The sequence below is a fragment of the Carassius gibelio genome, chromosome B14 (genome assembly GCF_023724105.1).
Source record: "Carassius gibelio isolate Cgi1373 ecotype wild population from Czech Republic chromosome B14, carGib1.2-hapl.c, whole genome shotgun sequence".
Lineage (NCBI taxonomy): Eukaryota > Metazoa > Chordata > Actinopteri > Cypriniformes > Cyprinidae > Carassius > Carassius gibelio.
In genome coordinates this window covers 8,869,421-8,893,907 of record NC_068409.1, presented here as the reverse complement: position 1 = coordinate 8,893,907, position 24,487 = coordinate 8,869,421, and the positions used below count along the sequence as shown (strand labels likewise).

The 24,487-nt window shown below is 34.1% G+C and overlaps 1 protein-coding gene across 1 annotated transcript; it reads right to left on the bottom strand.

Moving 5' to 3' along the window:
- Window positions 1–1,086: 1,086 nt before the first annotated feature.
- On the bottom strand, window positions 1,087–24,487 carry LOC127971201 (macrophage colony-stimulating factor 1 receptor). Its single transcript, XM_052574041.1, has 22 exons — window positions 24,328–24,487; window positions 23,601–23,797; window positions 19,746–20,027; window positions 19,369–19,656; window positions 18,405–18,541; window positions 17,763–17,925; window positions 16,466–16,667; window positions 16,248–16,363; window positions 15,484–15,595; window positions 14,273–14,463; window positions 14,093–14,184; window positions 12,584–12,710; window positions 12,393–12,497; window positions 11,100–11,210; window positions 10,765–10,918; window positions 10,270–10,352; window positions 8,995–9,107; window positions 8,721–8,843; window positions 8,253–8,364; window positions 7,305–7,404; window positions 5,511–5,619; window positions 1,087–3,406 (listed from the first exon to the last, which is right to left on the bottom strand). The coding sequence occupies exons 2-22, from the start codon at window positions 23,647–23,649 to the stop codon at window positions 3,248–3,250; spliced, it is 2,928 nt and encodes a 975-aa protein (XP_052430001.1). The 5' UTR covers window positions 23,650–23,797; window positions 24,328–24,487; the 3' UTR covers window positions 1,087–3,247.

Sequence of the window (24,487 nt, the reverse complement as noted above, 5' to 3'; positions counted from 1 at the left end):
AATCATAGCTTTTTCTTTTTTACTACTGCTACAGTAACAAAAACACCATTATAAACAATATCAGAGTTATTATAGTTAACTGAATCTATAATTAAAAACCAGAAATAAACAGTAATTGTGTGTGTGTATATATATAGTTACATAACAGTAAACGTGTGCCATATTCCAGTACTATATATGTGTGTGTGTTATAATTTTTTTTATAATTGCTTTGTTTTTTATATTTAAATTTCATTTAAATGTAGTAATTTATTAGTGTTCTTTTGTATTTTTTTCTTTTTATTATTTTAATACAATTTTTCCAGATTTTATAATTTTGTTGTGGTTTTTATTTTAGTCAATTATTTTATTTTTATTCTGTTTAATGTCTTTATTTATATGTATATATATTTTTATTTTATAGACCTTTTTCCTGAGTAAATGAGCGCTGTCACGAGGTTGTTTCAGATCCTGTAAGCACTTCAGGTGAAGGGAATAATTCATGGAAAATAAACTGTCACCATTTATTCACCCAAAATGATTTTTAAAGCATTTTTATGCAGCTTTTTTTTTTCAGTTCATGACATGTTGTATGATTTCAGAAGTACTGGAATATGGCACACATTTACCGTTATGTAACCTAATATATATATATATATATATATATATATATATATATATATATATATATATATATATATATATATATATATATATATCATTTAAAAGATTTATAGTCAGGTCCATATATATTTTTACAATTTTCATAATTTTGGCTCTGTACATCACCAGAACAGAATTAAAATGTCAAAAATCAATTGATCAATTAAAATCAATTAAGATGAAATGAAAGTGCAGACTTTAAGCTTTAATTCAAGGGGTTTAACAAAAATATGAAATGCTTAGGAATTACAGCCATTCTTATACGCTGGTCTGTTTATTTTCATTTCATATTTTGATGGCTTTTTCATGCATTTACATGTTTAAGTGTTTATTCTAAGATATACCTGTTTCATGACAGATGAAACAGTTTTCATGCTCAAATCTCATATGGATTAAACGCACAACCCTAATAAACTGTATTTTCACTGATAAAACACGATCACGTGATATTTCCACGGTTTATTAGTAGCTTTCAGTAGCATGTTCTGTAGTACAACAAACAATAAAACATACAGAGGTGTAGATATTACAGGTGCAAAACTTGTAACAATAAGACTCATGGGAACTATGAACACACAGATAAACACTGAGAAAAGACGTCATTATAATGATACATAACTGAACTTTAAACCATAAAAGTGTTGCACAAGAAACATTGTAAATAAGGATCCAGTATAAACATATAAACATGGCAGTGTGTGCTTTGAGAAAGAAAACATCAGCTTCATCACATTTTAAGCAACCTAAAGTTACAATGGCAGTGTTTCTGACGCTTCATTTTAGAGTTCAAATGAAATTGACAATTGTATAAAAACAAGGATTTACCCATTTCAAACTGTTAATAAACGACAGAAAAAAAAAAAAATACAGATTTTTTTTTTTCCTGTTTGAGAATCAAATTAAAGTTAATGTTTGAAAATGAAATTAAAATGCAAAAGCAAAATGTGAAATTAAATTGCAACTGAAGTCAGAATTGCTAAATGTTCTAAGGCATGGCATATCCCGTTTCATTGACGACTTTAATAATCACACGTTTAAAGCAACCTAAAGTTACTCAGCAGCTCTGATGCTTCATTTGACCGTTAAGTTAAACAGTTAATTCAGCACATCAGCTTACAAGATTTCTGCTATCTAAACATTTCCAGCACATCAAAATAATCACGTCTACATACGCCTATGAAAATAAAACGAAACCGTCTACCTTTCATTTTACATCGAAGCAAAAGCAAATGGTTAGTTTTTCTTCCTGAAATGGTTTCGGCGCCTTCAGTCATTGTTTTCCTCAGTGATAAACGAGAACGCATTTAACCTTTGACCCTCAGTTATCTGAAGGAATAAGACGAGGCATTATTGCACCGACAGCATGTCAATATTTCACCCGCTGGAGACGTGAATCTGTCCTCCAAACCTGCGCTGACCTCACACTATCACTCCAAATGACCGTGATCACTGCGGGAAGCAATAAAATACTGTGTTTGCCTACAAAGATTGACTAAGAACTAGAGCAGGGGATTTCATATGTGTCCTCTGACCTGCACTGATTACCTTCAGCTTCGTGAAACTCTACCCATGTTGGCATGACGATTACAGGTGTGCCATATGAGTTCAAAAGAATTAGCAAAATGCAAAACATAAAAAAAAAAAAAAAAAAAAAATGCAACTTAGAAAGCAAAATAAAACATGATAAAAAATAGAACGCTAAATTAAAATGCAAAATAAAATGCAAATGCAAAATTAAAAAATAAAATGAAATGCAAAATAATAATAATTAATTGCCAAATGTGTTGTTATAACATACTGCATGAAACTCAACCTGTGTTTGCATGACGAAAACAGGTGTGACATACGAGTTCAAAAGAATTTGCAAAATGCAAAATATATTAAAATGAAAAAATAAAATAGAATACAATGCAAACTTACAAAGCAAAAAAAAAAAAAAAAAAAAAAACAATGCAAAATTAAAAATAAAATAAAAAAATACAATAAAAAAAAAAATGTATTAGCCAAATTTTCTGTTATAACATACTGTTTGCACTGACAATATATACATATATTTTTTTTTTTTTTTTTTTTTTTGAGTAGTTGTGTATGGTGCATACATGTAGGCGAGGCTACCGGTGTCATTCGCTTTAGTTATTTTAGCTGGACAAAAAGAGTTATGTTTGTCTGTGGTCATTTTCAGTGATTTTAAAGGAAGAAAGATGACTGACACGCAGATCAAGTATAAAGTGGAAGTGGAACATGCAGCATCTGCATTTAAAATGCTGAACAAGCTGCTTTCCAACCTTGGCAACAGAGAAGTCCCGTAACACATAAAGATGCATGTTTACCAAAAAGGCACATCGGACGACAAACAAATCCGAGGTTTGGAGGTTTTGGACTTTGCTGAGAAGTGAAACCGGTTGGATTAAACACGCTTCAACTCTGCAGAGGAGTTCAAGATTGTTTACGAGATTTGAAGCGAGCAGAACTGCAAAAGCAGAGTTTGTTTGATGACGGGTCAGATCTCTGTCCACGTGCATGCGTTTGCGGACGGATTGTGCAACTGTTGTTGATGTTCAGACAGAAGATCCCGCTTTAGTGCGTTAGCTGGTTAGTTAAGCTCTCAGCAGAACTGGTAGTTGTTGGGTTTCATCAGCGGCTGATCCTCTTCTTCCTGGTCACATGATGTCTCAAATGACTCCTCTTCATGCTTCACAGGGTCACATGACTCTAGTTGTTGGTCATCCTGTGCATTGGACTGGAGATTTTGGTACTGTGTCTCCTGTGGAAATAATTAATGAATATAACTCGTTCATTACTCTAGACTGTGTTCAAAGTAAAACATATTAATAAAACATACACATTTGAACTAATCTTGCAGTATGTACACAGCATGGAAGGAATATATGGATGACCAACTATATTTTTCAAATAGAACAGCATGCAAACTGTGAGATAACGTATCCCATAATGCAATGCACTTAAAGTGATATCAATCTTAATTTATTAGCATCTCATCTAATCATCTGATTAGACTGCAAAGAGTTGCCTGCAAAGGCATTTTTACAGAAAATTAGATAAAAATGTGAAATTAAAATAAAAAAGCAAAATTAAAACGCACAATGCAAGGTTTAATATGCACAATACAAAATTAGAATGCTAAGTTAAAATACAAAAGCAAATTAGAATGCTAAATTAAAAATGCACCCCCAAAAATTTGAATACAAAGTTAAAATGCAAACGCAAATTAAATAAAAAAATGCACAAAAACATTTGAATGCTAAATGAAAATGCTACATTAGAATGCAAACTGAGTAGAAAGCAAAATTAAAATGCAAAATGCAAAATGAAAAATGCTAAATAAGACAAAAGTAGAATGCAAAATAAAATGCAAAAAAAAAAAAATTATTAAATGCAAAATGTTTTAAGGTATGGCGTACTAGTTCACTGAATATTGTGTATCCACGTTATTTATTTATTTAAAAATTAATAAATACATTTATTTATTTATTTATTTTATACGAGTGGTGTGGCCATTTGTATTTTGTCTAATACAGGCTTCTAGTTGCTCAACTGTCTTAGGTCTTCTTTGTCGCATCTTCCTCTTTATGATGCACCAAATGTTTTCTATGGGTGAAAGATCTGAACTGCAGGTTGGTCATTTCAGTATCCGGATCCTTCTTCTACACAGCCATGATGTTGTAATTGATGCAGTATGTGGTCTGGCATTGTCATGTTGGAAATTGCAAGGTCTTCCCTGAAAGAGACAATGTCTGGATAGGAGCATATGTTGTTCTAGAACTTGGATATACCTTTCAGCATTGATGGTGCCTTTCCAGATGTGTAAGCTGCCCATGACACATGTACTCATGCAACCCCAAACCATCAGAGATGCAGGCTTCTGAACTGAGCGCCGATTACAACTTGGGTGTCCTTGTCCTCTTTAGTCCGGATGATATGGCATCCCAGTTATCCAAAAAGAACTTCAAATTTTGATTCGTCTGACCACAGAACAGTTTTCCTCTTTGCCACAGTCCATTTTAAATGAGCCTTGTGCTTCTGGATCATGTTTAGGTTTGGCTTCTTTTTTGACCTATAGAGTTTTAGCCAGCGACGGCGAATGGCACGGTGGATTGTGTTCACAGACAATGTTTTCTGGAAGTATTCCTGAGCCCATGTTGTGATTTCCATTACAGTATCATTCCTGTATGTGATGAAGTGCCATCTAAGGGATGAAGATCACAGTCATCCAGTATGGTTTTCCGCACAGAGATTGTTCCAGATTCTCTGAATCTTTGGATGATATTATTCACTGTAGATGATGATAACTTCAAACTCTTTGCAGTTTTTCTCTGAGAAGCTCCTTTCAGATATCGCTCCACAATTTTTCGCCGCAGCATTGGGGGAACTGGTGATCCTCTGCCCGTCTTGACTTCTGAGAGACACTGTCACTCTGAGAGGCTCTTTTTATACCCAATCATGTTGAAAATTGACCTAATAAGTCGTGAATTGGTCCTCCAGCTGTTCCTTATATATATGTTTAACTTTTCCGGCCTCTTATTGCTACCTGTCCCAACTTTTTTGGAATGTATATAGCTCTCATGAAATCCAAAATGAGTCAATATTTGGCAAGGCATTTCAAAATGTCTCACTTTCAACATTTGATATGTTATCTATATTCTATTGTGAACAAAATATAAAATTATGAGATTTGTAAATTATTCCATTCCTTTTTTGCTCACAATTTCTACAGTGTCCCAACTATTCTGGAATCGGTTTGTACCTATAGCGGCTGATGAATCAGAAATCTTGCACATAACTGTAAATGTCTTACTTCCACAGTGAAAAATAAGATGATACAGTATATATCTATGAGAGTGATGTACCTGTTGCTCTTGTGTGTCTCCCAGCATCCTCTCGATCAGCTGACTGATCTTACTGAATGTAGGTCTCTCAGCGGCGTCCAGGTTCCAGCACATCTTCATGATGGTGTACCTGAACACAGCATCATCTGCTTTACTACCACACAACCTCAAGCACTTTCACCGCATACAAAAAGAAAGAAATATAGGAATATATTGTATATGAAAAATTAAGCCTCTATTTTAAGTTGCAGCATTAAGTGTTTTTGCAAAAACCAAAAAAATAATACATATAACTTCAGATTTGTTTGTTTTTTTTATTTTGAGGTGAAATGAGGCCTGTTTCTCAAATCAGGGGTTTTGTACTGAGTTGAGCGTAGCGTGACTAAACACTCAATTGCTGTTTTTCGGTCACACTGTATTTTGCACGCAACTTTCCTGCAGCATAAACTGAACCAATTAACACACTGTTCTAGTTTTGTAACTAAAATACTGTTATCACCCTGTTTTCAGATCCACTCGTTATAGTTTAATTAGTTTTAAAGCACTAAAGCATCCAAATGATGATGCTCATTGAAAAACGTCTTGGAATTTATTAAATTTTTTAATATAATCTTTAAAAGTCAGTATTGTTAAACCAACTGGGATAAAACAGTGATGGTTTATGAATCTTTACTCTGTCACCCTCATGCAGAGATACTGAAGTGACAGAGAGAGACGTGAGAATGAAGCGGAGAGGACGAGCATGAAGCGTGTGGAAAATCAAGGCCTCGCCGTCAGATCATGTGTTTAACACGCAGAACTAAAGGTCTGAGCAGAACGACTAAAAAAGCAGCAGAACGGCTGGATCTGAATCAGAGCCACGCTTGGAAAATCAGTCAACATCAGCCACTGTTGAGAACTCATCGACTCATGCTGGTTTTCACGTGTTTGAGTTTATTTGTGTGATGCTTTTAGTGCTGAGTCTCTAGAAAGATTCATATGTGTTGTGATCCCATGAGAATAAAGCTACGGATATGATCTTGAGAATCTGGACAAACTAGACTATTATATATTTAATATATGATACTGATATTTAAAATATCTTGATCTGATATCTAAAGTTCCTGCTTAAATGCTTGAATTTAGCTTTAGAGAACATGAATGCCTTCGCCAATGGAGAAAACTCTGGTTATGAATGCCTTTACAAATAATAATAATAAAAGCATAAAAACAATTTGAAATCAAATACAATATCTTAAATCTTAAGCTTATTTGACATCTAGTTGCCATTGTAACATTTCTTATTTTCATTTAGTTTAACTGTTATACTAAAATGATAAAACTAAAACTGAAATACAAATGAATAAATCTTTGCACGATAAAAATATCTAAATTACTAAAATTTGGTTGGAATAAAAATTCACAAAATGCCATATAGACATTAACAAAAAAAAGATAAAAATGACAAGCACAAAATCAAACTAACACTGAAATAATTAATAAAAACTACATAGAAATATGAAAGAAAAATAGATAAAATTGACAAAAACACACAAATTAAAACAACAATATCTAAAAACTATACACGTATGAAAAAAATAAAAATGGAAAAACCAATGTTTAACTAAAATTAAGGTGAAAACAGAAATGAATAGAATCTATAATAGAATCTCAGTGATACTAAAATAACATTGCATCTTCAAAAGTGTAGAATGAAGAGCACGAAGATGGTTGATATCATGACGTCTATTTTACGCTTGCGTTTCTGTTACTTCACACAGTAACTCTGAATTGTGAAAGCTTGATTGTGTTTGTGTGATTCTGTGTCTCACTCACATCTCTGGAGATGCAAAGTCAGGTCTGGACATCTGATAGCCACTTTTGATCATTTTATAAAACTTGGAGTCCACCAGTATGTTGGGATACGGGCTCTTACCTGCAGACACACACATTTACTCCAATAAGAGAACATCAAAACAAGAACCAAGGGTTCATTGAGACTGGAAATGATTCAATATTTCAATTCAAATAAAGGTTTTTTTGCTCATCAGAGAAACCACACATTTCAAACCATACAAACATCTTGTTGTCAGAAGGTTTGATTGTAAAGTGTGTTTGTACTGTTTTCACTTCTACTGTGTCTGTTATATTATTTTATGTGAAAAGTCTGGGTATGATTGGGATGTTGTGAGTCAAATTAACCCCAGTTGGATTCCATGTAATAAAAAAAAAGAATAATAATAAAATAAAATGTTTATATAAAATTAACATTAATACTCACACATTCCAAAAAATAAACAACTGTTTAAAAAAAGTATTTTTCCCTATTTTATTTTTTTTAAACCTCATTATAAGTATTTAAATATAAATATATATATTTTAAACAGAAAAAGAGTGTGGATTATCACTTTTTTTCTGTGGGCTTTTTCAAAGCTTAAACCCTTGCAACACCAAAATCATGGTTTTGATTCCCAACAAAATTAACGTGCATTAACTAATAAAAATGTACACCATCAACAGCGTGTAAATGTCTCTGAATCCAAAGAATATGCATGAATATGAATGTTCTTTTAATTTCTGCCCAGCTGCCTTTAACCATAAAATGAATGGGTCAAGCTTCTCAAGAACATCACATAATAGAAATCTTGTGTCAAATAAAAAATAAAAAGAAATCCCAAAACATCAAGAAAAATAAATAATAGTTCGACCAGTATTTCCAACAACTTCCAACAACCAATGCAGGTCAAACTGACCCACTAAATAATATAAGGGCTTCATTCTCACCCAATGAGAAAATCTCCCAGAGCAGGATCCCGTAAGACCAGACGTCACTCTGAACCGTATAAACACAGTCGAAGATACTCTCTGGAGCCATCCACTTCACTGGAAGACGCGCCTACACACACACACACACACACACACTGTATATACTTCTCAAAGTTACACAAATTCTCTCTGAGTAACGTTGTTATGTTGTTCCGAAAACTTTAGCACAAAAATGTTTTTACATCGTTTTTTGGAAAAAAATCAGAAATGTAACAACTTGTGTCAGAACATTCAGAGGACATTCATATTAATGTTCCCATAATGCTAACTAAGCAATAAAACAGAGTTTTTCCTTAACGAATAACAAAGAAAATCTTTTCGAAAACATTAAACTGGATGTTTTGAACATTCAGAGAACATAATGTAATGGGAACATTAACCAAACGTGTTTTTGTCAGCTGGAATTTGTGACGTTTGTCCGCTCACATTTCCTTTGACTACGTAGTTGGAGTCGTTCATGATGTCTCGCGCCAGACCGAAATCACAGATCTTGGCCACTCGGCTGTTGGTGAGGAGGACGTTTCTGGCCGCCACGTCTCTGTGGATGCACTGCCGAGAAAAATGACAACAATTCACTTGTGATCAGTTCTCGGTTAAATGAAGACGAGTTATTTGATTTATTATTTGGGACTGTAACTTCCTCCAGAGCTCACAAAGATCTCAATGTTTTTGGAGAAGGCTGCTTATTTTAGGGACTCACATTTTTAGCAGCGAGGAAGTCGAGTCCCTGTGCCACCTGATGGGAGAATCTGAGTAAGTCGTCCATGTCCAGCGGCCACGAATCCTCAGTTTGCTCACAGTCCAAAGAAGAGCCTGCAGCACGAGAGGAACAACAGTCTCTCAAACTCCACTGAGATACTAATAGAGTTTATTATTATTTTGAATTAGTTATTTTTTTGTATATTCAGTGTTCGTTTTAATTCTAGTTAGTATTTTTAGTAGTTTTGTTGTGACATTTTTATTAGGTTGTTTTTTTTTGCTTCAGTTTAAGCTTTGGTTATTTCACATGACAATGACTTTATTCTTTCAGACGAATCCAGTCGGATCATATTAAAATTGTCCCCCGTCTCTTTAACAGCCCAAAACATGTTAAATAAAGTGTGCACATCCATAATAAAAAGTGCCTCACATGGCTCCAGGGGGCGAATAAAGGCCTACTGTAGCAAATCAATGCGTTTTTGTAAGAAAAATATCCATATTTCACATGCAATAAAACCTTTTCTCTCACTTCCAGTATGTGTTGTATGCGGAAGCTGTTCTGGCGGATGACGCAGGACGTCAGCGTAGCGCGATTAGTGACGAATGCGGAGAGAGAACAAAACAAAAAGCCTTAACAGTTGTATTTTTCACTTAAATTTGGTGTACACCACCTATGCTAATATGAATATGCTTGCTAGGATTATGAGCTTAATAGTATTGACTTTACATGAGGTAAAGTTTAATCGCAATATGGTCAAAAAATAGAGGGTGCATGTAAACGCATTGTTTTGAGAATAAAGTCAAAATTACTTATATCTGATTAAACTTGATATATTTAGGGAATACATTTAAAATTAAGAGAATAAATTCTCAGTATATTTAATACTGTCATAATTATGCAAATACGGTCAAGCAATATGAGAATAAACTCTAATACATTTGACTTTTAAAAAAATTGTTATTACTATAATGCGGTCAATTTTAGTAAATCAAGTTGGCTTTGTGAACTAGCTGAAATAAAACTATTTTTTTAATTATTATTATTTTGAAGTTTATTTTGATCTTATTTTGAATTATTATTTTGAAAAAATAATAAAATAATAATAGTTTTTTAGTTTTGGTTAACGGTAATAATGCCGTTTCGCAACTCTTTTCACTATTGTAATGTAACATGTTTCTGAGCAAAATATGATATTCATATATTGCAGATTGGTAGCATTTTGTGGCGTGTGGTTTTATGATGACGTGTGTCTGAGGGAAGTAGATTGTGACTCACTCTGAGCAGAGTTTGTGGGTCTGGATGAGGCTGGTCTCATGGCCAGATAGTTATCAGAGCAAGTACTGGAAATCCCACTGTCACTGTCACCGGTAAAACAAATAATAATAAAAAAACATGCACTTACAATTAAACACAATCAAACACTTTTCTAATTTTGTTAGTTTTCAAATCAAAAATCGTGGTCACATTTCCCGCTGTTTTACAAAGTGTGAATCGGATGGATTTCTCGTGATGGTGAAAGATTTCTCCACACAGATTTCAAGTTTGTCATTTTGTTGCATTGATGAAGTGATTTCTTTGTAAAAGCTGTGCTTTTTACATTCACGACAATGGAAAATTTACATTTTGGACAATCACTGGACAAAGACTCGTGAGTCTAAACAAATCAGTTTTGGGGGTTTTACAAGACACGTTGTTTCTTTTAATCTGCTGAGTTTTGTGTTTACAGTATATATACGGCAAGTATATTTTTCAGATGTTTGTTAAACCGACCTTCTGATAAACATTCGTTCGGTGTTGATGTTCTTGTAATCCATCTCCGGATTCGGAATCGTCATGACGAAGTTCAGGAAGTTCTCAGCTTTGCTACGCAGGAAGTTCAGAAGATCACCATGACAACAGTATTCCGTGATGACTAGCACAGGACCTTGAAGCGAGACAGAAAAATGACCAAAATTGAGCAACTCTTGCAGCAAAATCCAGCCATTCAAACACTTTCTGATGCTTTTACATGATTTCTAGCTGACAGAAACTGACTTCGATCTAAAAAGCATCTATTAAAACCAGTCTGAGCTGAAGACTGGAATAAAACAATTGGATGGACTTACCGCTTTGTGTACAGGCGCCCAGCAGGTTGACGATGTTCTTGTGCTGCCCGAGATGACTGAGGATCTTCAGCTCGGACATCAGAGCCTCTCGCTCATCTGGATGAGCGCTGGCTGCTCCCAGAATGCAACACAACACAATTCACTCACTTACTGGCTTTGTAAAGTTTCAAAAGATCAAAAGACCAAAGTGACATTTTCAGTTTCTGATGCTGATTTTATAAAGATGTTAACTGTACTTACTGGATTGATCTGAATAATGACACTATTGTACAGCTGAAATTAAATTTGCCTCATAACTGATGAATTTTGCAAGCTGTTATTTTCCTGTTTATTTCTTGGAAACTGCTTAGACACAGTCAGTATTGTATAAATTGTTATCCCAACTAACAGGAAACATTTTTCAAGGTTATGTAAATGTTAGAATAAAACATAATATAATAGTTCTCATAATGTTTTGAGAAAACATTCTTGAAATTATAAAAAATGGGTGTTATAAAACGGATACTTCCTGTCCTTGATTCTGATTGGTTGAGCCGCGTTTGAAGCTGTTGTAAATAACACTACAAAGACACACCTTTGTTTACTTCTGTGTGTTGCTCGGCAACCACTTTGTTGGAACAACAACTGTTTCTGAGGACCTACATTGTTTGGTGGAAGAATACTGTTTTTATCTATATAATCATACTTTATTTGCTCGATTTTATCCTGTGAAATAAAAAAAAAAGCAAATATTTTTTATAAAAGCAAAAAGCCTTGTGAAGCCGTGGTTTACAGTGAATTTATAACAGCTAAGAGGGTTTTAGGGGGTTTAACAATGCCCCTTAGCTGTTATAAATTCACTGTAAAACACAGCTTCTTGGGGGTTATATTGCTTTATTTTAAAAGATGGGAGAAAATTCAAATGTAACATTCACATAACTAAGAAAAACATTCTTAATTCAAAAACGGACCATTTTGAACATTCCAAAACCATTTTTAAAATAATAAAATAGAATGTTCTGTTAAAATTCACAACATTCAAAAAAAAAAAAAAAAAACTGAGAATGAACATTATTGACATTATCATAAATTAATGTGAATGTTAGCAAAATGTTGTTATAACATGGTTTTAGATATTTTTCGCACCTATTTAGAATATAAATATAATAGGTGCGAAAAATATGAAATGTACATTGTGTTCCACAGTATTTAATTACCATAGTATTATCATAGTACATACAGTATCTATTAGAAACAAACAAACAAAAACATGGTAATACTATAGTACTCTTTGAAATTGTCATGCATTCTGACCTTTCAGCATTTTGACAGCTACACGTGTGACATTGTCCTCTTTGCCTAGGCCGTATGCTGTGGCCTCCACCACCTTCCCAAAGGCTCCAGCTCCCAGAGTCTTTCCTGCACACACACCCACCAGAATCACTCCATCAGTGACTGCTTCTTTGACAAAACTCCTGAAGTGCATAATCTTGTATTATACAAACCGAGCTTGAGTTTGTCTCGAGGAAACTCCCATTTCTCATTGTATGGCAGTTGTGTCGGGTCAATGAAGCTGTAGTTGTTTCCATTTGTGGCTTCAATGATTTTCCAGCGGATCTCATATCTGGGTTTCTACCGAAAGACACAAACTAAAGTTCAGTCTACTATTGAGAGGATTTACAGATACAATACTGCAGAATAATTCACTGTGTGCAATCAACAGGTTTGATATAATTAGAAGAATGGGCATGTGTGTCGATAGAGTCAACAGGAATGGTTTAATTTCATCTACTGTTCACACAGGGCTCCAATCAAAAATGAAGACCCTATGAATATATATATATATATATATATATATATATATATATATATATATATATATATATATATATATATATATATATATATATATATATAAACATAAGCTGTTTTCTGAAAAGCTGAATTGTGATATACATATAAATTTAACTTGAATTTTTGACTTATGAAGATTTGTGGAGGTCAGTGATAAACAGGAAGCCAAATTGTTCCATTTCAATCTGTTCCTCATTTATTAACTATTTCTCTTCAAAATACTCTGAGAATATAGATTTATATATCCTGCCTTTTTTTAATTCTTTATTTTCTTTTGAAAAGAGCTGTGATGGAGCAGGTGGCAGATTAAGTGTCTCAGATTCAGATACTTGTTAAGTCATTTTAAAGCTATACAGCTGCACTTGGTTGGGTAAAAAAAAAAAAAAAAAAAGAAGCAAAAGACCAAGATTTCCCAAAAATATTTTACGGAGAAATAGGAATTGAAATAAAAGAAAGAACTCAATTCCATTCCTTATGAATCGAGCAGGAATAAGGAAATGAGATTTAGAAGTTCTTAAAAATAAAGGTTCCAAAAGGGTGTTTTGCATTTGAGAACCATTTTTGGTTCAGAAAATATTTTTTTCAGAGTGAAGATCAATCTCTATCAACTATAGGGGATCATTTGTGGAACGGAAAGTTTCCATTCATGCTATAGCTTTTTCATGGAACCATAAATTCCAATGAAGAACCTTTATTTCTAAGAACGTAAAACCATTTTTGGTTTCTTAAAGAACCTTTCAGTGAACAATTCCTAAAATACATTTTTTTCTTAGTCTGAAGAACATTTAAAAAATGTAAATAACTTTTTCCCTATCAATGGAACGATTGCATGGATGTTAAATGTTATTAATGTAAACATCTCAATACTAACACAAATAAAAAAAACGGTATTATTAAAAGCAGTGGTTCCCAACACTGGTCCTGGAGGCACCCCAACACTGCACATTTTTTTAAATTTCAGGAACCAATGGAATTCTTGATGGGGGAGTGCGGGTGGAAAGTGAATAGTGTGTGTGCAGGATGCGAGAGAATAAAATGATTTGTGGGGGATCATTTTGACATTTGACATGTAAAGTGAAAAACAAGAAGTTTGGATACATTTTAATAAGCTTTGGCTGATAAAGCAGATTTGAGTTTGGAAGCAGCTTTGATCATCTCACCTGTTTGTACTTGTAGATCATGAAGATGAGCAGCAGCGCTAGAACCACCATTGCGACTATAGAGCAATACATGGCGCTGGTGAAGAGCTGGTCTGAGACAGACACACACTCACATGATCAATACACCAGGGAGATCAGCTTGTGTCTTTTTTAAAGAACTGTCTTGTAGCATTAGTTTACCGGTGACGTCCATGGCGAAGGTGTCGCTGCCTTGTCCCACCAGATTGAAGGCCACACACACCACGGTCATCCTCTGGTTGGATGGTCCCACGGTCAGGACGCTCTCCACACCCACCGACCCGTACGGATCCTTATGAAATGCCAGCGTCTGCGTCTGGACGGGCTGAAGACCCGTGGAGTTTTCTGGGCAGCTGGTGAACACATAAAATTCAACAAATCAAATACAACTTAAATAAGACAATAAGCAAAGCTGCTCCTGCTGAAAGAGTCATTTTAGACTATCTAGAAGAAACTATCTCTGCACTGATTACACTCTTGACTCTTCTGCATTATATCTGACCAAACAAGTTTCAGAATAATTTTGAGATGCTGATTCCAAAAACTGTGTCTGTTCGGAAAAATTTCGATTCTCATCTCATTTCCAGATGTATGATATGATTTTATGCCTAATCTCCCAGACAGAAGAAAATGCAAACAAGAGTCGGATGTTTTCTGCTTCATCCAAACAGGAAACGTGAAAGCTGATTTTAGTGTAAAGTACATTAGATGGAGCATTTGAACATTTTATTAAATATTCGAACACGATAAAATGTTTAAATCATTTAAATGATGAATTTTAAATACTTATTTGTTATTAACGCTCAATGTTTTTGACATTTGACCGCTTTTTTTAGATAAGCTGATACATAAATATAAACATACTAAATGTTTTATTTATCCCTACATCATCAGATCTGAAAAAATTGGCTGCTGTTTGAGTTGCCTGTGATGTTACATTTTATTGGTTTCATTCATGGACTTAATTTTGTGTAATTAACTCTCGCAAAGTGATTTTAAAAATCACAAGAACTTTTATTTTCCTGGTTGCAAGTTAAGTGTTGCATTGCATCTGTGTCTTTGAGGCGATTAGTTTAAAATGTCTAATATTCCCAATAATAATGAGTCTGAATGATTCATTATTTATAATAGGGTAAAAAAAGGTTAAAGAATCTTTAAAGAGGATATAAAGATGCATCTGATTACAGAAGTGAAACTGAGAAGGCTGTAGGGATTGACTGGATGGTGAAAAGTCTCTGTATGACGGCTAGAATAATCTGCAGTGATAAATCATAGAAGCTAAAATGTGCATTTAAAAAGTTAAATGGATTTTGATTTTGAAGTCATGTTGGTTTTGACTCATAACAGGCTGTCAGTGTCTGATAATGACGTACGTGGTTCTGATTCCTGTGCACTGGTACCAAAGGATGCTGGGAGCTGGATATCCATAGGACCTGCATGACAGAGTGGTGACGTTCTCCCATCTCACCATCGCTACAGGTTTCTCTGTGAAACAGAATCCGTTTAAATGTTTCAGAAGGAAATGTTACTTGATTTCTTTACAGGTTCTTCTGGGTTCAGAAAGTTTAGCTCTATCAGCAGCATTGATTTCCCCTAAAAAAGTTTTGTGTTGCAGTTGGAGTAATGAACTTGCAAACATGCCCAAATATACAAGGAACTGAAAATACAGACATAAACGTGTCAACATTGTCTCTGCAAAGTCCTATAAAATACTATGAACATCATTTCCCCTTTAAGATACTAATAATGTGTAAATATGTAAAATAAAAAATTAGAAATATTTTTCCACATAAAGATTCAACATTTGATTGTTAGTTCATGTGTTCTCAAGTCCATTAAAATAATAAAAACAAAAAACAGTTTTAATGTTTAATGTTAATTTGACGTAAAATTAATGATTTTAAAGGTTAATTTAACCTACTTTTTACAACTGAAGTGCCTGAGTGTGCGGTTGGTAATTTTAACTTCATATTTAATCGGTAACATGAAAGAATTATAAATTAAATATATAAATTATTATTTATGAAAGGTAAAAATAATAATTATAAATACACATAAAAATGTACTTAATAAATGTAAACAAACAGAATTATAATATAAAAATATATTTTTTGTAATAATTTGCAACTATACTTACTGTACATTTTAATGTCAAAAGCAATGGAGGCATTTTTCATACTGCTATTGACGTGGAGTGTGTAGCGGCCAGTTTCCTGGAAGTTCAGTCTCTTGAGGAACATCAGCGCCTCGTACCTATAGATTCACAACCCTCACAGTGACCTCAACATATCCTTTAAAACCCAATCACATCGAGCTCACGGATATGTCAATCTGGCACACGAGTTTTACACTGACCTGTCGTTGTAGTTGTAAAACCTGTTCTCTGGGAGTGAGGCATTGCGGGATGTTGGAGTTACCCACTTGTGTGAGATCAGCGGGGGATACGCTTCGATCAAAACTCTGAGATCCACATCCTCGCCTTCTTTAACCTCGATGGACAGACCGCGGTGAGTGACTTTAGACGAGAGCTTCGGGGAGAGTCGAATGTATGGCTCCTCTGTCACAAATCAGTGTTTTAATAGTGTTAATGCAAATTAACTACTACAATAAATAATAATTTTAAAAGGTATGTAAATAAATGAATAAATATCAATATCTGTCAGTCTGTCTGTCTTTCTATTTATATGTCTGTCTGTCTTTCTATTTATCTGTCTGTCTGTCTTTCTATTTATATGTCTGTCTGTCTTTCTATTTATCTGTCTGTCTGTCTTTCTATTTATATGTCTGTCTGTCTTTCTATTTATCTGTCTGTCTGTCTTTCTATCTATCTGTCTGTCTGTCTGTCTGTCTGTCTGTCTGTCTGTCTTTCTGTCTGTCTTTCTGTCTGTCTGTCTTTCTATCTATCTGTCTGTCTGTCTTTCTATCTATCTGTCTGTCTGTCTTTCTATTTATCTGTCTGTCTGTCTTTCTATTTATCTGTCTGTCTGTCTGTCTTTCTATCTGTCTGTCTGTCTTTCTATTTATCTGTCTGTCTTTCTATTTCTGTCTGTCTGTCTTTCTATTTATATGTCTGTCTGTCTTTCTATTTATCTGTCTGTCTGTCTTTCTATCTATCTGTCTGTCTGTCTGTCTGTCTGTCTGTCTTTCTGTCTATCTATCTATCTGTCTATCTATCTATCTATCTATCTATCTATCTATCTATCTGTCTGTCTGTCTGTCTATTTATCTGTTTGTCCGTCTGTCTGTCTTTCTATTTCTGTCTATCTGTCTTTCTATTTATCTGTCTGTCTGTCTCTCTATCTATCTATCTATCTATCCATCCATCCGTCCATCCGTCCGTCCGTCTGTCTGTGATCTATCTATCTATCTATCTATCTATCTATCTATCTATCTATCTATCTATCTATCTATCTATCTATCTATCTATCTATCTGTGATCTATCTATCTGTGATCTATCTATCTATCTGTGATCTATCTATCTATCTATCTATCTATCTATCTGTGATCTATCTATCTATCTATCTATCTATCTATCTATCTATCTATCTATCTATCTATCTATCTATCTATCTATCTATCTATCTATCTATCTATCTATCTATCTATCTATCTATCTACATTGTGACAGTGTGATTGCTCTTTGTTTCTCACCCACGACCAGTAGTTGTGTGGTGGAGCTGTTGGCTCCGGCCTCGTTCTGACCCGTACAGGTGATGTTACCCGAATCAGACAGCTGAACAGCCGGTATGATCAGGATGCTCTCGATGGCCAAACGATCCCCTTCCATTGTCGATTTCTCTTCTGCTCGGGGCAGCTAGGAATGAAACAAGAAAAACAGGTCCCATAAGCTCAATGAGGCTGCATTTATTTGATGAAAAATACTGTAAAAATAGTAATATTGTGCAATAGTAGTTCTATGTAAATTAAGTGTTTTCTATGTGGATATATTATAAGTTTATGCATTTAGCAGATGCTTTTATCCAAAGTGACTTACAGTACATTCAGGCTAACAACTTTTACTTATCATGTGTTCGCGGGAATTGAACCCCCAACCTTTCACTTGATACACAATGCTCTACCAATTGAGCTACAGGAACACTATTGTATTAATACTATTATTATTATTTTATTATAAAATGTAATTTATTCTTGTGATCAAAGCTGAATTTTCAGCATCATTACTCCAGTGTTCAGTGTCACATGATCCTTCATAAATCATTCTAATGTGCTAATATCTGATCACTATCAATGATGAAAATGGCTGTGCTGTGTCATAGTTTGACGCAGTCGTACCGTTCTAGAGGAGTGTGTCCATGTGACATTGTAGTAAAAGTTGGGGTTGTTTGTGGTGCAACTGATCTGAAATCTCTCTCCCACCAGTTTGACATGCTCGCTTCTCTTCAGAAACACATATGGTGGAAAATGTAATCCTGAATAAAAAAAAAATGTATAGATGAGTTATTAAACGAGTAGCTTTTTAAAAAAAATTTAATATCTTGTTATAGTTTTGATGTAGCAAATGTTAGGTATCAAGGATCCCCAAACCAAGTCCATTTCACCTCTTAAAATATTTACTTACATTTAAACCATATTTATTTATTTATCATACTATTTAAATGATTACTAGTTTCTCATCAAAACCCTGCTCTCCATTATTCATTTGGCATAAAAATAAATAAATCTTCTCGAATTCTAAAATATTTAAATTTATTCTCATTCTTAAAATCTGAAGTTTTTGTCATTTGACAACCTTATTAAATGGGTAGCTTTTATTAACTTTAATATCTTGTTGTAGTTTTGATGAACTGAATCTTGTACATCAGGGATTCACAAACTTTTTTTGTCAGCCAGATCCTGACCGTACATATTTACTTGTATATTTAATAATAACATTACATGTAATAGTAATTATATATTTAATAAAAAACATTTTATATATTTTAATTTTACCTAAAATTCAATACAAGTCACTGATATCTTTTTTTATTGTTTTAATTATTATTTGATTTTCTTTTTTATTATTTTGACATTTTAGCTTTCATCAACTCCAGTTTGACAAACCTTATTCTACATTATTCCTTCAGCAAAGTAATGAACTGGAACATTTTGAAAATGTTCTGTTTTCAAACTGTTTGAAATTCGAAAATGTTTGTCTTTGGAACAGTTTGTGAAATCACAACATTCTAAAATGTTTCAGTCTGGAACTTTTATTCTTTGATTCGTGGGAAAGCACTCTTTAGGTTTCAATGAAACTCACGCTGAATGACGTTTATCGAGAATATCTTCGACACTTTCCAAACCCCTCTGATTCTAGCGCTGCAAACATAGTCGGCGTTAAATCCAGGGTGAACATTGCGAATCAGGACACCCTTTTTGGGGTCAAAGGTCACGTTCATGCCGTAGGGCACTGCTGAGCCGTTATCCATGCGGAAGGTGAAGTCGGTGGCATCAGGGTCGGTAAGAAGACACGGGAGCGTCAGATCTTCACCTTCTTTCCGCACATAACGCAGAGATGTACTCGGTGAGACGAAGAGAAATCGGTTATCTGCAACCAAAACAGATATTCAGGATCTTGTTTCTGCATTTTTAATGCGTGTTTAAGTAGAACTGAATGCTTTGAAAGTGCTCACTCACCTCTAACAAACACATGAACCGAAGATGACTCGTTTGAATCATTTGTGTTCAAATAGACGCACTTGTATGTTCCTGTAAAATCTGCCGTGGCTTGTTTCACATAGAAACTCCGGACATTTCCGACCTCCTTGGAGATATAACGCTTATGTTTGGCAAGTCGGGGAAGCCATGTGACCGGACCATCGCCTTCACAGATCAGATGAAGAGGAGAACCAGAGTCAAGAATCACATCCGTACCGACCGGATCTTCAGAGTTCAGTCTGATCCGCGGCTCAGACCAACCTGTCAATCAAAACACAGATGGGAAGATTAACACATTTGGAACAGCTTGTTGAACAACAACAACAACAACAACAAAAACAGCCATTTGTATCATGTGATCCAGTTTTTATGACTCCTATACAGTAAAGTGCAGATGTTTATATTTATATGAACAGAAAGTAGGATATTCTGATTGTTATGTAAATGAACGAGTTTAGCAGTATACAATAAAAAAGATACTAACATAAAATGTTATAAATATCAGTCGCCACTCTAAATCTCCAATAAAATGTGTTCGTAAGGTGATATTTAAAGGCATAGTTTGCTGATCCGAACATGTAATGCCGTGCAATGTAATGACAACTGAGAGATGAACAAATAAACATTCCTCAAATATGTTTTAAGAGGTTTGGGAAGAACACTCCTCCACTGAGGAACGGTGAAAGTAACTTAAAGCTTCTGTAATCAAAAGCCTGGTGATCTTATTTGATTCTCTCTGATTTTTACTGTACAATTAAACTAAAAGACCTTTTCCTAGGCCTGCCAGGGTTGCCAGGTTTTCAAAACAAAACCCGACCAATTGCTACTCATAATTAGCCCAAGACTAGCCCAATCACGTTTCAAGGGGGGTTCCCTGGTATAAAAAAAAAAAAAAAAAATCACATTCTGGTGGGTAAAATACACTTATTTCGCAGTAGATCTTCCAGTAAAATTACAGGGGCTAAATATTATGTTATTGTTGTCGCTTCAATCCACGGACTTGGCAAAGGCACTAGACATGGTGTTAGAAACTGCTGTTTCAAATATGATACAGTAGGGTTAATTAGATGTTACTCCATATTCATTATAAGAGAAAACAAGATATAATTCCAGTAAAAATAGATGAAAATGAGAATTGAACTCATTGTTTTGCAAAAATGGATTTTTGCGACTGATTTTGAACACTTTCTTGACCTCTCATCACCTCAGACATCTGTAAATGTCAGCGGTTTCACCAACAGATTACTGAAACTCCTCACAGACCCACCTTCATCTGACAAACCACATCAAATGCTACAGTTTCCTGCTCTCAGTTGCACAATCCCTCTGGATGAGAGTCGAAACAGCTGATAAAACACATCACAATAATCCACAGCACTCCAGTCCCTCCATTAAAGACTCGCGACGTGAAAAGCTGCGTGTTTATAAGAAACAAATCCATCAGGAGAATTTTTACTTCAAACTGCTGCTAAAATATGAGTCCTAATTTCCTAATTTTGTTTTCTAAAGAAACATAGTCTTGTCTAAATCAGGAGCAAAATCTGCACAGATTAAGCAAAAACAGTTTTAGGGTGCATTTTGATGTGAGAGGACAAAAGGGGATGGACTTTTTCACTGCAGAAAGCATTGTTATGAATTATGGAGTCATATTTTAGCCAGAAGCTTAAAATGTTTCAAACGTCTTGATTATGGATTTATTACAAACTCGCAGCTTTTCGCTTCACAAGTCATTAACTGATAAACTTGTGGATTATTGTGATGTTTTTATCAGCTATTTGGACTCTCATTTTGACGGCACCCATTCACAGGATCCATTGCTGAGCAAGTGATTTAATGCTATATTTCTCCAAATCTGTTTTCAAGGCCTATTTTTCAGCAAATATTAATTTTTGAGTGAAATATTCCTAACACACAGCATCATTTCTGCTCTCTTTACAGCAGATCTCATGAAACATGTGGGTTTCATCTCAGTGTCACACCAATAAGAAAAGGCTAAATGTGAATGTACTGTTCTCTGATGAGAAGAGAAATGAAAGCTGTGTGTGTGTGTGTGTGGTGAGAGAACGTGTGGAGTCAGTGATCTGCATTGCTCAATCAGCCCAAACATCCCGATGTTCCTCTCACTTCTGCTTTCCTATCTAAAGCACAGACTGGAATCATTAAGACCGTTTGCCCTCATCGTATTCAAACTATTTTCAACAAGCTATACTGAGAATTAATCAACTAATTTACACTCTTCAAAATCCCCCAAAACCAGTTGTGTAGACTGTAAAACTGATGTTCCTCCTCAGTATATTTGAAGAGTTCAGATGCAAAAGCCTCTAAGTGTCATTTAAATTATTCTTTTAATATATATATATATATATATATATATATATATATATATATATATATATGTGTGTGTGTGTGTGTGTGTGTGTGTGTGTGTGTGTGTGTGTGTGTGTGTGTGTGTGTGTGTGTGTGTGTGTGTAGCTATTAAAGTTGAAAAGCATAACAAAAACATAAAAGCCTGAGGAAAAATACTAATTTTAGCAGATACAGATGTTTCTTTCAATTTTTATTCTAGGTCAAATTTTTACCTTGAGATGCAAAATGACACAGAATTAAAAGTTTGTTTATTACTAAAGCAAGAATAAATAACAGAAAAATAACTTAATTTAAATGGAAAACATTCAAGTCATTTTGCATCTCAGTGAAATGTATCTCGATTTAAGACTGTTTAGATATTTGGACTGGAAAACAAGACAGATGTGTTGAGGAACGACGCCACTTTTATTCAGTGTTATTGTAATTTTTTAATCATATTACTCGGTTTTTCCAAGCAAGAATATTTTGTGAACTCACACTGTGCTTGCAGACATCTTACAAGTTGCATTAAAAATAATCAAACTCATAAAATCATTGAATTCTGAACAGACTTCATATTTTATAGGAAAGTGTTTCTTACTACAGTAGATTAAACTCTCAAACCTATAATATGCAGAAGAACCTCAGTAAATCTCACGAGAACTGACTGAACTCTCCTCAGATCTCTAGAGTTTATCCATATCCCTTAGAAATGCAAACAGATATTGAACAATAATTGAACATTCATTCATTAAATAACGGTTTTATAACTTAAAAGGGAACATTAGAAAATTGGAAAATATTTTTGGAACATTGCTTTGTAATGTTTTAAAACATTAATTATAAAACGTAATTATAACGTTATTTAAAGGTTACGAAAACGTTTCTTATAATGTTCTACTAATTTTATTTGTACCCAAACATAACATTACTTTGAAATGTTCTGAGGACGCTAAATACCCAGTTTTCATAACATCATTACATAAACGTTTCCTTCTAATAATTGTTTTTAACCTAAAATATAACGTTACTTGAATGTTTATTTTAAATATTTTACGAACGTAAATATGTCTAGTTATCTTGTTGTCCTTATAATGTTACTTAAAGGTTACAAAACAGTTCTTAAAATGTTCATCAAGTTCCAGAATGGTGTTCTAAGAACGCTTTCTCTCAGTGTAATGAGAATGTACATCAAATATTAAGTTTATGGAACATAAGAATGTTCCATAAACTGCTTCAATAATGTTTTGTCCAAAACATTTATATAAAACATTAGTTAACGTTGTGAGAATGTTCCTTGTTAGCGGAAGAGAAATGTTTGAGCTCTGATTTTCGAATGCAGACTTTGTATCTCTATAAATCTGAGCGCAATTTGAGCCATTGTTGAGATTCTTCTGAGACACATGTAGGACTAGGAAAGGTCTCTGTTTGAGAAATAAGTGAGAAGTGAGCTAGATCTCCCAGTAAGGTGAGCGCTGGTTTTCTTACCCTGAGCTTGAGCAAAAAGGATCCCACAGACGAACAGGAGAGCAAACATCTCCGAGCGGCACCTGTTCAATAGTTCATCAGTCTTCAGCGTCTCAGAGGAAAATAAAGACTGATCCTTTAGTCCTTCAACACAGACTTCTCATTTCTGTCTTACAGGATATGACAGCAGCAGCAAATCATCTGACTAAGCAGAAATCCTAGAAACGCCATCAAAAAGAAACATTTCATGAAGATTTAAGTCTATTAGTGCGTACAAATTAATGTAGTTCAAAATTCAGCGAACCCAAGCAAACTTGTTTTTGTTTTTCATAATTCAAATATCTAAACATTTTTAAATCAAGATGCATTTAGTGGAGAATCTGAAAATCTTGTTTTTTTTAGAAATGTTTTTTAAACTAATTTTAATTGAAATAGTTTTTCTCTTCTTAAGTATAAGCCCACTGACCATTTTTAGAAGAAATGTTTTTGAGAAGCACCAAAGTTTTACATTGTTTTTTTTTTTTAAGTTAGTAATTTTAGTTTTTTAATATTCATTTATTTTATTTCTTTTCTTCTTTTTTTTTGGAAAAATATTTATTTTTAGCTTTATTTCAGTGAACAATTTTTTTTAATGGTTTAAAAATCCATTTACACTTGAAACAAGAAAACTGGGGTAAGAAAAATCAACAGGATTATTATAAGCACAAATCACTTAAATTTAATCATTTTTATAAGAAAAAAACAAAACCTGAGTCAGCAAATGTCCAAAGACTGAGATGTGAAGATCTTCATCCGAGCTCCTGCTGCGTGTGGGTGATCTCTGATCTGAACAGGCCTCCAGTGCTCACTCTGGCTTTCCATCCACACTGCGGTACTCAAGTGAAACGAATGTGAACCCTGATCACTGA